This window comes from Mytilus galloprovincialis, chromosome 3, assembly GCF_965363235.1.
Source record: "Mytilus galloprovincialis chromosome 3, xbMytGall1.hap1.1, whole genome shotgun sequence".
NCBI lineage: Eukaryota > Metazoa > Mollusca > Bivalvia > Mytilida > Mytilidae > Mytilus > Mytilus galloprovincialis.
Window position 1 is genome coordinate 111,069,599 of NC_134840.1, and position 14,294 is coordinate 111,083,892.

The 14,294-nt window shown below is 32.6% G+C and overlaps 1 protein-coding gene across 2 annotated transcripts; it reads right to left on the minus strand.

Annotated features, from left to right (window-relative positions):
- Positions 1-2,086: 2,086 nt before the first annotated feature.
- LOC143069786 (uncharacterized) lies at positions 2,087-4,837 on the minus strand. Of its 2 annotated transcripts, none has more exons than XM_076244576.1 (2): positions 4,754-4,837; positions 2,087-3,548 (listed from the first exon to the last, which is right to left on the minus strand). In XM_076244576.1, the coding sequence occupies exon 2, from the start codon at positions 3,544-3,546 to the stop codon at positions 2,911-2,913; it is 636 nt and encodes a 211-aa protein (XP_076100691.1). In that variant the 5' UTR covers positions 3,547-3,548; positions 4,754-4,837; the 3' UTR covers positions 2,087-2,910. The 2 variants fall into 2 exon arrangements, with proteins under 2 accessions (XP_076100691.1, XP_076100690.1); XM_076244575.1 differs by lacking the exon at positions 4,754-4,837 and adding an exon at positions 3,819-3,938.
- Positions 4,838-14,294: the final 9,457 nt, after the last annotated feature.

A 14,294-nucleotide genomic window follows, 5' to 3' on the forward strand; every position in this document is an offset into this window, starting at 1 on the left:
TATACCTGTCCTAAAGGATGGCCAATACTAAACCTAACCAAAGCATATGGAAGGGGACTGGAACATATATCATGTAGTTGGGAAATACAACATAAATATCATACAAATGGGACATAGTGTCCTATACTCTAGGGCGTCTAACATTAAACTTTTCATACAGTAGATCCATCCTGTAGAACTTGCCTTTTAATACCAGAAATAACAATTTAGCAATTCGGTTGGAAGGACACAATGTACTATTTAACCATAATATAACAGGACTATACCCCTTTTGTTGGATGACCAATGCATTTGAATTGGAACATATGGTTGGAACCCCTTTCTCCAGGGTTGGAAATCACCCTTTAAAAATGGCTGGAGTATCTCTTATCTTGCAAGAATAACCCACAATTTACTTATTCTTATCTTCTGTTTTTCGACTTATTTATGTTTCCTATAAACTTCAAAATTAGTTTAAAACTTCATTTTTTGGGGTTATTTTCGGTTGTTCAAACAAACATATTATTTATAACCTTTACAGAAAATGTTTAACTCTAATATGTTCTAATATGCATATGTTCCTAATCCAATATCTGACATTTAATTTATTTATTGAAACATTTTTGTCTTTAACATATTTATAATTTTATATACAGTCATATAGCAATTCCTCTTCTTTACAACACCATAATTATTTATTTATTGAAATGTAGTTTAAAGTAACTTTATTACACGACCTACACATTCAAACAAAGACCATTGATATCATGAGTAAATAGGTTTTACCTGAGACGAGAAAAAGATTATGTAAGATTTTAAACTAAGGCTAAAAGTTCAAACTGTCATTATGCAAGATTTTATAAAGGCTTACGTTTGACCGATCCGATAATTGTGCAAGTATTCCGTAAGACGGTCACTTGACCTCGGCCAATCACTATAGCGGGGAGATTGGGGTCAATAGAGAATTACACACCTTATATAATGTTAAATTATTAAAATCAACTAATGTTAAGACTCGAAATGAAATATTAAATGATTTTAAACACCAGTATAAAAATAGATATATCAATTTTTAAAGTGTATTCGCTATCAGTTGTTACAAAACATTGGCACTTTGTAAGTAAATTTGTAAAGTCTCTGTCCGATTTTAAGAACAATTAGAATATATATATATGTACCATCAACTATAGGGAAATATTTAAATATGATAAAAACAAACAATTAACCCCTTATACATTTGTTATATCCTTTGATACTTTTTTTGTTTTCCCAGAATTCTTAAGATCAAGTTTAGTACAACCCGTGACATCATACTCAAGTTTCTTGGAAAATTTGTATGTTGAAAAGTCGGTAATTTAATGTGTATTAAAGATAGAACCGGGAAATAAGTTATATTATTAATAAACACTTAAAACACCCCCAGTGAAAGCTTATATAAAATAGAAATCTGTAAAGATTCCACCTTAACCATGCATGTTAACCGGGATATAAGTTATATTATTAATAAACACTTAAAACAGACTCGGTGAAAGCTTATATAAAATAGAAATCTATTAAGATCCCACCTCTCAAACACATTTAAAAACAAACAATTTTAGAGAAATTCAAAATATGCTCGATCATTTAGTTTTCATGTTATTCTAAACAAGGTTGAAGTTTTATTTAGTTTTCAGATGCATAGGAAACAAATTTCAAGTATCATTGATTTTTCCCGTACATTGGAGACAAGTTTGAAGTTTAATCTAATTTTCGCGTACATTTGAAACAAGATTTTCAGTTCCCATTTTGCTACATGTCATTCCAAAACCTTAAATGAAATTTAATTTTTCTAATCGAAACTTGAAGTGAGCACTTGAATATACATGCTTGTGTATTAATAGTTTGTTTCAGAAATACTAAAAATTGATAAAATAAAAGACAATTTAACGATAAGATATGATAATCAATGTCAAAAGATTAGGCATTTTATCAATCCTTGTGATTTAAATTTAAAAAAACAACTTCTGCAATTCTATCTCTCTTAGGAGCATTTAGAAATCGTTGTTCATACAAGACATGTAATATAGGACTCTGTGGACTAAATAATAAGCACTAAGACAATTTATATAGAATACTTTACTATATAAAACATAACAATATGTTTAATGATAAAATTTGCACCAATTTTTGAGTTTTTAAATCAGTAAGTTACATTTATAAAAATCTAAATTCTCTCTACTTTTACTAAACATGCACACATACAATAACATACATATCAAAAATTATGCTTAATGATGAATTATGATTTATGAAAAAAGAACGAAAAAGCAATTACATCGATCAACTTAAAATAGTAAGAGTAGTTCTCAAATTTGAATAAAATTTAAAAAAAAAAAAATGAAAGCCAAAAAAAAAAAATTAAAAAAAAAAACCATAAGCACGCGCATTTTTTGTGTTTTCAAAAGATATAAAAGTTTCCTCTAAATTCATTTTTCAGACAAATACAAAAACATAAAATGGCAGGAAGAAAGTAAAATAAAAAACAATCAAAGAGATTACATCCCTAAAATGAAACAATGAACACATACAGGACATACGCACGCCTTGCGTTACATAATAAATACACATTCAAACTTTAGCACTAATACAAAGTCAAGCACTGCACATATATACCAACATTTGATCAGGGGTAGGAGATGAAAGGATGCTGTCCTGATATAAAATGTAAATAGTTTGTTTTTCGATAACTGAGGTAGTTTCTTGTCTCTAATATCAAAGCATCCTATTTCGCATAGCTTTGGTAGTTGTCTATTTCGTCTCAAATCGCCAATGTTTTGTAGGCTAGCATATGAGTAATATAGCTGTTCTTTTCTTTCGTTTCACCAGATATAGTTTTAACTCAGTTTCTGAATAAATCTCACTTTTAATTCCATGCTTGTAATATTCAAAAAATTATAAGCGATTATATAACATGTAGTGTAATTTAGCAGTTTCATTTTTGAGTATTGTCACTTGCGCTCGAAGTTTTAAGTTTTCTTGCTCCAGAAAAGCTGCGCGCATTGCTATTTCTTCTTCTTTCTCTCTCCTTGCATCTCGAGATCGTTTAGCTGCTTCGTTATTTTTCCTCCGTCTTTCCCAGTAAGAATCATCCTTCCTTTCTTCTGGCACTGGATTTGTAGCTTTTTTAGAATCACGACTGTCAGATCTACTATCCGCGCGCCTCTTGCGATGTAACAAATGTGATGTTAATGGCGTCAGCGGAAAGGTTGGTACGGCTGTATCAAACACAGAGGACATACCAGCAGAGGTTGGCATCGGTGACAGAGGAGATATTTGTGTACTCATATTTAATGATGAGAATGGATCCATTGGATATATTTTAAAAGGTCTATGTATTTTATTTCTTTCCGACGGTTCACTATTGTCACTTGATCCGCTATTTTGTAGATTTTCCTGAGAATTCTCCTCTGATTTAATTGAAGACACCGGGGATGATGTTCGGGACTCCTGGTCACTTTGAGCTTTGAGGTAAGCATCGCTACAGGTAGGCTTCGACAGATCTAAGGCAGTTTCTGCCATACCGCACATTTCTGCAAAGAAAATGTTTAAGTTAATAAATAAACAATAAAAAATAATTGAAAGAAAGTAGATATGAAAAGTCAAATTCCACAGACTTAAATGTATATGAATACACATTGTATATATAAAGATTCTGTCATTTAAATTGTTTACATATACAATCACTGAATAAAATAATATAATTCGTATTGACATGTATTTATAGAATTCACATAATAAATTTAAGTTATTTTCCTAAAAACTAAAAATTCAAAAATATTTTGAAAATGACAAAAACTTACAAAAACGTGCTATTTCCTAGTGTAAGTTATGGTATAATGAATGTCCGTTATGTGCTAAGGCCAGATGACCATTGAAATTGACCAACCAATGACCAACGCTTATACGGTTGTTTGCAATCGGTGAACTCGCAATGACCCTCTTGCACAATAACTACATAAACTTCTGCGCATGTGACGTGTATGACCTATATAATCTAATATTACCAATTGCTTCAAGGAAAAAAGATCATTAGATCATAGTGGACAATGCTATTTATATAGGTATTATGTAAGAAATTTAACATTGTGTATTCGTAACTAAACAACTACAGGTAAACCAAGAAATTTTACAGTTAAACAAAATTACCGGAAGTAATTTTAGAAAGGTCATCTTGACCAGCAGTAAAGTTTGGCCATAGTTCACAGTCAGATTGAATTATGATTCATTATCTAAAGAGAAACATAAACAAAGCATGTCTGATTTATTACAAGGCTGTTCCTCGTTTGATGGTAGCTGGTCAGCGTAGCCTCATTCCGCCCGCAACAATTATATAAGGATTGAGAATATGAAATCCTGAACTCTATAATTATATACATCTTGATTTCATAATTTAAATATTAAAGACATACGCAAGGAACTTAATTATTTTGAAAATAGCTAATAAAACTCCAGTATTGATGAATTCATGCGCTTTCAAGTCAAAAGAACTTCTCTAGAATCATGCTAGCGAAACGATTTCATAGAAATTGTCAACTGATTTTAAATGAAAATATGCATTTCTAAAATATTAATTTCAGAAGAAATACGAACAAAAAAAGGCAAAATATCGAAAATATTATAAAAACTAATTTTTCAGCAATAAACAATTACTGCTACCGTCTAACTGATTACATTTCACAAAAGAACTAATAAATAAACTAAAACAAACAAAAAAGAGAACTTCATGTAAACTTACATCTGATTGTATAAACGTCTCAGCTTAAGTGATGTCTTAGACAAAATGACCTAAGATAGTGGACAAGCATCCCGGACATACTATGTCCTGTTATTATGAAAATCTGATTATTTTTCTTCATTATTTGATAACAGCAGCTTAAAATACGTCCGGAATTATAAAATTAAGTAATAGCTTGCATTAATACAAGTTCGCAAGTTCAAACGGGCAATGCAAAATATAAAAGGTTAATATAAAGTTAAAAAGTTAAATCAAAGATGATGCGGATTAAAAAAAAAACCAACAAATATATAACTGCGACAATCCACAGATATTTTTAAACAACAGTCAATTAAGTTACAAGCAAGCCATTTTTGAGACACATTTTATATACAACTTTGTTTTATATCTATACATATTGAATCTTTCAATCAGACAACAAAATAAAATAAACTAGGATCTGTCTTCGCCAAAAGTTTTTGGTTGTTTTTCAATTGAATAATATTTTGTACCCTAGGATTTGTCCAGAATTTCAGATGGGCGCTTCGTAGAATTAGCATCGAGTAAGAGGACCACGTTTAGTAAAAAAAAAATGTCTGTAATTTGGCCTTAATTTAAATTGTTTTCTGACTGGTTTTATGAGAGGAGTGCGGGTTTGGATATGAGCCCCTGTCTGAATCCGCGCCTGGTACCCAATTAACATATTCATTGATCCAGTGGTTAATGAAGACCAGTAACACCTGTATAATTCTTCATCATTACATGTAAAGTTTAAATATTACTTCCATGGTTTAATATAAACCAGATATATCAGTGATAGTATTGACTGATAGTTGTAATGAATGACGCAAGTTTAATGAGCAGGAAGACTCCAGGGATTTATTACTAATACATCACCAAAGTTTATCTTGATTAAACTGACCATGTCCTTCTAAATCTTACATAACAAATCATTATCTCATCTTAGTTTAATGAACCATTCTGTAATGTACTAGTGTTTATACTACATCATATTAACTTAAGTTAGACATCCTATGTATGACATATCGGATGCAGCAAATTATCTCGGGGAAACCCGTTTTCTAAGAATAGGAAGGGGGTCTTAGCAACGACTGATCAAGGGGGTCACTGGTTGAAACCATCCTTTTGAACGATTAATACATTTGAATTGGGACATATAGTTGGAACCCCCATTTTATCCTGGGTTGGACCGGAACTCCCTTTTTGAAATGGCTGGATCCGCCTCTGCTTGGGGTTTTAAATCATTTAGTGGAGGAAGGAAGATTGCAAGGCCTTGATGTGATGTGAGTTGATTCTTTCTTAGCAAGACAGTACAATCATCGGCCGGGATACAACTTTAAAGCTTATTGGAATTCCGCTCAAACAGATGCTGGGGCTGTCTTATTCTTACAGTGGGGAAAGGTTTTACTCCGTGTTGAAGGCCTAACATTGCTGTTCCATTGCTTTTCGTGTTTTTTGTTGTGCGTAGGGTGATTTTGTGTCATGGATAGATACGCTATATCCTTTCTTTTCTATAATACTTCTAATTTGTTTATATGACAGTAAAAGATCATTCTTATCAAAGTTGTATTGAATAACATAAATAGATATTCAGCAGTATACACTTAGATCCTACACTTATAAAGCTGTGTTAGCTGAAAATGTACGAGTAGTAACATTTTGGTTTTCTTTAAGTTTACATTATTCGTGGTCTGAAATAGTCACTGGTCAATTCCAACTGCATACTTATTTGTTTGAGTCAAAGATAATTAATAGCCCACTAGCTGATACCTCATAGTTCAACTGTATCATTTGGCCCTCTTAATATATGGGTGTAATTTGTGCTTTAATTAAAGTTATTATTGTATACCTATTTGTTTTGTGTCAGGGGCCAGTAAAAAGCAAAAACAACAAACAAACCGAACTCCAAGGAAAATTCAAAACGGAAAGTCCTTATCAAATGGCAAAATCAAAAGCTCAAACACATCAAATTAACATAAAGCAACTGAAAGTACCATATTCCTAATTCCATGGAATTGCCACCCAAATATGAACCTATTTGTTGCGGGTTGGAGACCAGTAATAGCCACCGGTTCATTGGTTTGACCAACTTTGTACCTAGAGAATAATTTTGTTTTATATCAACAATTCTCAATAACTGCAGTTATAGTTATAGATGCAGCAACGTATGGAAACGGATTTTAAGCCGTGTTGGGATTGAGGAGGTGGTCTTGAATAAGCAAGACGTTATATTTGAGATCGCACGGAAGTAACCTCATGTTAGCTACATGTAAATCATTGATGGAAAGATGTGTATTACCGGTAATAAAATGTGTACGTAATCCAAAGGTAATACTAATTAGCATGGACGTTTTATTGTTGTTTTATTATGTGTTTTTGTATTAACGTGTGCCAAGAAAGTAGACTGACACAATAACTTACTTATTTTGTCCTATTTTATATTAATTGTGATCTGACATAGGCGATGGACTGACATAACATATATTAATTACTATTGCATTAATTTGTATATCTAGTTTATAAGCGAGCCTCTGACATAACAAAACACATACTAATTAGCATGTCATAATTAAGATATGTATATAGTGCACTACTGAGGAATTCTTACATCAGTAATAAAATATATTAAGTGTTGACCTGAAGTATGTACATTACTATAATTAGTTCTGTTGTTTTTTTCTATTTTATTTGTGTTATTAATTAATGTTAAATAGTGTTTTTGTATTGGGAAGTGATTTACAGGGAATATCGATTTTTTTAAAATAAAAATAGCATTTTATTAGGCAAAATAAACAATTGATAAACAAAATGTTTGTTTAGATTTTTTGTCAATTAGCACACTGCGTCAATATAAAAAAGAAGACGTGGTATGATTGCCAATGAGACAACTGTCCACAAGAGACCAAAATGACAGCATTGTCTAATAGTCATTTAAATGTCAGACGACAACAATTTGGAATGCAAACAACCAATTTCAATGTACATTTATTCAAATGCATACATATTTGCAAACCGTCTTTCTATGTTGTGATGTTACACAATTGTTTCAGATTAGGGTGAAGGTTGGAACATATTTTAAACAAAACGTGTCTTAAATGTACAGTGTATATGCATCTCAGTTAACAACTTTACGCCGTTTATGTGCATCTTTATCTTTACAAATAAAGTTTGTATTCATTTCAATTTTATTTACATTTTATCAAAGTATACAGTTAACATGTACAGTAAGGTTGTTTGCACTATAGTTTTAGTATCAAATATACATGTATCTATATAGTTGCAGTGTCCACCATAAAATTGAATAATAACGTACATGCTCTTGTCCATAAATAGCATGAGTAGATAATTATAATAAATCAAACGGACGACAGGCTGTTGATAAAAATGTTGACCTACATGTTTAGATTAGATCATATTAGTTTATGGTCAATCATAAAATATTACACATTTATTGCCTAACTTCTTTGACCTTGTAAGGACATTTAAATATGGTTGATTTAAGTTGTAATACACTTAATCTAGCCACATGGCAACCTTTTATCATTATATACGATCTTTTGTTAACCGAAGTAGCTTTTATATAACATTGCCCCATGGGTTTTATACAGATTAAAAGCTGTACAAAGTTATATATAGAACATAAAGTTATTCAGAAGTCAGCCGCAGATATTAGACTGGATGAAGGCATGGATTCAGAAAGTATCAAAATTAATTTTTTCAATGAAACTAAATCGTCCTGAAATATTTGTCACTGATAACCGAATATATATTTTTTTTCTTTATCTTTCATACATTATATACATACAATGATAATAAAACACTACTTTTAATTCAAATTGAATTCAAAATTTTATGCATGTACTAATCAACTTTTAACCATTTACATTTGTCAAGAAGAATGAAAACTATATGATTTATTAATTAAACTTGCAATTGAGTATCTATACCATGAAATTGAGAATGTGAATGGGGAATGTTTCAAAGAGACAACAACCCGACCAAAGAGCAGAAAGCAGCTAGACAAAGGCCACCAATAGTCTTCAACACAGCGAGAAATCCCGCACTCGGAGGCGGGCTTCAGCAACACTAGGCTATATAGTGATGGTCATGGTTCTATTGGCGGAATGCCAAGAGAAAACCACAGACTTTCGACAGGACCACTGGAAATCTCTGATTCCGTTACCTTACGCGAGTTGTGATAGATCTGAATTGCAAGACGGTCAATATAATGCCATGATCATGTCACGCTTACCGTCACTCATCTTGAGGATTTAAAATAGTGTCTATGCAACGATATCATAGTGTTTTGCTGTCAAAAACTCTTAAAAGCATTAATACGATATTTGTCACGCATGTTAAGGGACGTGGTTTTTTTTTAATTTTCCCCAAAAAAATAAATTGACATTCCCATGGAAACCAACTGTGTCCCTCTTAAAGTCGAATTTCTCCTTTATTCACATGCGAAAAATTTGATACAGGACTTTTTTTAAAGGAAAAAGAAAAGAAGCGTTTTGTCCCTTAACATCACTTTCCGCTATATAGATGATGTCCTCTCACTAAATAATTCAACATTTGGTGGCCATGTTGAACACATTTATCCCTTCCAACTTATAATGGATGCAACATGTATAGTTACTTAAACCTTATATATTGACTAACATCTAAAACAATTATACAGTAAGAGTCGGTTGAGAATAAAACTTTAAGAGAAAATAGATGATTTCAGATTCCCAAATGTGATTTTTTTTACACAAAAAAGAAGATACGTCTGATGTTTACGGACTTTTTTTTTCATATACATTTTTTGCAGGAACAACCACTCCCATTTAATCATGAACTTATCTAAAGCCCGGTAAACCTGCAGTCATTACTTCAGGCCGTTCCTTGTCGTACTCAGCATTATCAAAAACAAAAACGCTTCAAAGTTTGAGTCGTATGGTACTAAAGACATGCATGTTCTTTCAGGATTATAATTTTTACCGTTAGCTATATAAACTTCTTGTCCTGAAAAATCAGTGAACAAATAGAAATAATATGGCAGTTATACAAATGTTCAGACATATCTCCGTTGTTTGCTTTCCGTTCAATCAATATGTAATAATCCGTAAAATAAACTTTAGGTTATAAATGGAGAATTTTGTTTGATTAAGTCTCGGTCATTATGTTGTTACATAGTTATTACATAAACAAATACAAATGTGTCAGCTAGGGGTATTTGGGTCAGAGGTACACCCTTGGTCAAGAGGGCGGTGATCGAGTACTATATGTACTAAAAATCAAGTACAAAATATTGTGGACAATTAAATACATTTTGGAATAGTTGTTTTTGTTTTCCCGTCCCACTTTGCAGCATACTTTTTGGACACATTGCGGATTACTTTGATCCTGCCTTTATGTGTATGAAATGTTTGCCACTGACCACTCAATCAATTTTCATATGGATAGACATTTTCACATTGAACCAGACAACCGACGGACCCATCAACGTTGTTGGCATGTTTGATTGGAGTTTAATGTGCATTGCCTGGCACTCTCTAATGCAAGGCGTTGGCTGTAACGTCCCCATTCACACCTGATGTGACAGAGGGTTAAGAATGCACAGGAAGTATATTTAAAATTGACTCACAAAATGTTTTATCATCTTGTTAACCCGACTTTCTAATACATTAATCTAACTGTTTGTGTCATATGTAGTCGGAATCTTCTATGGATTTGATTTTCAACAGTTGAAATGAAGAAATATAATTCATTTTGTGTGCATCCATGGCAACATTCTGCATTTATTGACCATAAAATATAGCAAAAGATGCATTAAATAGCACATATTACCCCATAATTTAGTTCAAACTAGAATTCCTTTGAACGATACCTTTCCTAAAACTATTGACATCAATCTTTCAAGGATCAAATAAACTAGAGGCTCTCAAGAGCTGTGTTGCTCACCTTGGTCTATGTGCATATTAAACAATGGACACAGATACATTCATGACAAATTGTGTTTTGGTGATGGTGATGTGTTTGTAGATCTTACTTTACTGAACATTCTTGTTGCTACAATTATCCATATCTATAATGAACTTTGCCCAGTAATAACAGGGGAAAATATTTTCTAAAAATTTACAAAAATTTATGAAAATTGTTAAAAATTGACTATAAAGGGCGATAACTCCTTAAAGGGTCATTTGAAAATTTTGGCTATTTTGACTTAATTGTAGACCTTTCTTTGCTGAACATTATTGCTGTTTACAGTTCATCTCTATCTATAATAATATTCAAGATAATAACCAAAAACTGCAAAATTTTATTTAAAATTACTATTTTTGGGGCAGAAACCCAGTAAGGGGTTGTTCTGATTTGTCAGATAGAGCTTAATCTGATAAACAATTTTATGTCTTGTCAGATTTGCTCTAAATGCTTTGTTTTCAGAGATATAAGCCAAAATCTACATTTTACCCCTATGTTCTATTTTTACCCATGGCGGCCATCTTGGTTAGTTAGCCGTGTCACGCCTCACATTTTTTAAACTAGATACCCAAATGATAATTGTGGCCAAGTTTGGTTAAATTTGACCCAGTAGTTTCAGAGGAGAAGATTTTTTAAAAAGAATACTAAAATTTTTGAAAAATGGTTAAAAATTTACTATAAAGGGCAATAACTCCTTAATGGGTCAACTGACAATTTTGGTCATGTTGACTTCTTTGTAGATCTTACTTTGCTGAACATTATTGCTGTTTACAGTTTATCTCTTTATATAATAATATTCAAGATAATAACCAAAAACTGCAAAATTTTCCTTAAAATTACTAATTTGGTGGCAGCAACCCGACAACACGTTCTCTGATTTGTCTGAAAATTTCAGGGCAGATAGATCTTGACCTAATAGCTTATTTTGCCACATGTCAGATTTGCATTAAATGCTTTGGTTTTAGAGTTATAAGCCAAAATCTACATTTTACCCCTATGTTCTATTTTTAGCCATGGTGGCCATCTTTGTTGGTTGGCAGGGTCATGTCACACATTTTTCAAACTAGATACCCCAATGATGATTGTGGCCAAGTTTGGATTAATTTGGCCAAGTAGTTTCAGAGGAGAAGATGTTTGTAAAAGATTACTAAGATTTACGAAAAATGGTTAAAAATTTACTATAAAGGGCAATAACTTCTAAAGGGGTCAACTGACAATTTCGGTCATGTTGACGTCTTTGTAAATCTTACTTTGCTGAATATTATTGCTGTCTACAGTTTATCTCTATCTATAATAATATTCAAGATAATAACCAAAAACAGTAAAATTTCCTTAAAATTACCAATTTAGTGGCAGGACCCAACAACGGGTTGTCCGATTCATCTGAAAATGTCAGGGCAGATAGATCTTGAACTGATAAACAATTTCACCCATGTCAGATTTGCTCTAAATGCTTTGGTTTTTGAGTTATAAGCCAAAAACTGCATTTTACCCCTATGTTCTATTTTTAGCCATGGCAGCCATCTTGGTTGGTTGGCCGGGTCACCGGACATATTTTTAAAACTAGATACCCCAATGATGATTGTGGCCAAGTTTGGTTTAATTTGGCCCAGTAGTTTCAGAGGAGAAGATTTTTGTAAAAGTTAACGACGACGGACGCAAAGTGATGGGAAAAGCTCACTTGGCCCTTCGGGCCAGGTGAGCTAAAAATAACGAAAAGTTGTTCAATATAGACTATAAAGGACAATAACTCCTTAAGGGGTTCTCTGACAATTTTGGTCATGTTGACTTATTTGTAGATCTTACTTTGCTGATCATAAGAACATTATAATAGTATTCAAGATAATAACCAAAAACTGCAAAACTGCAAAACTGCAACGGGTTGTAGGATTCATCCGAAAATTTGTGAGGGGATAGATCTTATTCTGATGGACATTTAAATCTTGAAAGATTTGCCCTAAATGTCTTAGTTTCAAAGATATCAAGCAAAAACTGCCTTTTACCACTATGTTCTAATTTTAGCCATGTCGGCCATTTTGTTTGGTAGGTGGGGTCATCGGACACATTTTTAAAACTATATACCACAATTATGATTGTGGCCAAGTTAGTTTAAATTTGGCCCAGTAGTTTCAGAGAAGAAGATTTTTGTACAAGTTACAAAAAATGACGAAAAAGTTGTTAAAATTGACTATAATGGGCAATAACTCCTTAAGGGGTTGACTGACAATTTTGGTCATGTTGACTTATTTGTAAGTCTTATTTTGCTGAACATTATTGCTGTTTACAGTTTATCTCTATCTATAATAGTATTCAAGATAATAACCAAAAACTGCAAAATGTCCTTAAAATTACCAATTCAGGGCAGCAACCCAACAACAGGTTGTCCGATTCGTCTGAAAATTTCAAGGCAAATAGATCTTGACCTGATCAACAATTTTACCCATGTCAGATTTGCTCTAAATGCTTTGGTTTTGAAGATATAAGCCAAAATATACATTTTACCTCTGTGTTCTATTTTTAGCCATGGTGGCCATCTTAGTTTGATGGCCAGGTCATCGGACACATTTTTTTAAACTAGATACCCCAAAAATGATTGTGGCCAAGTTTGGTTAAATATGGCCCATTCTAACATGACGTCCTTCAAACGCTTTGAGTACACACCCGTGGTAAAATATGAATATATTACCAGTGCTGTTCCGATTGTACTCCCACGTCATATGCTTTTTTATGAATGAGATACCCGACGTCATAGAACAATGACGTTAGAATGTAAGCATTTTACGGGAAAATTTTACGGGAAAATACACGCTTGTGAATCCGAAAATCATCACAAGGAAACATACACAAATGATGCTAAAATGTGGCAAAAGCCCTTTATTGTACATCATATAAGACATATAAATAAATTATCATTCAAATTCATCCAAAACTGTCTAAATACATTATTTTAAATAGTTTAAGCATGTCACTAATGAAGTTTGCTCCGTTCTTTTACGCTCGTTTATTAGTGCGTTTATTTATGGGAACGGCAAATATTTGCCTACACCTAAAGCGCTTCGATCCAAAAGAATTGCCGTATGTGTCCTATCAGAATCTAAATAATTCATGGGGGCTTGAATATATCTAGATTTTACCACGGGTTGTCCCTTTATGCCGATATTTTACCCCTCGCTATCGCTCAGGGGTAAAATATTTGTCATAAAGGGCCAACCCGTGGTAAAATCACGATATATTCAAGCCCCCATGAATTATTTCTTAAGTAGTTTCAGAGGAGAAGATTTTTGTAAAAGTTTACGGACGACGGACGACAGACGCCAAGTGATGAGAAAAACTCAATTGACCTTTCAGGTCAGGTGATCAGCTAAAAATATGTGTCTTCCGCCGCGTTATTTTGTAAGTTCCTGCTTAAAACATTTCAATACTCTCTGGACCAATGTATGGTACGGATATGAAAGTACTACCAGTTCAGATCACAACCCATACAACATACATTATACAATCTTCATATAAACCCACTTTGAATGCTATATTAATCTTCAGCTATCCAAAAATGAATTTATTTACAGTATTTAATTGG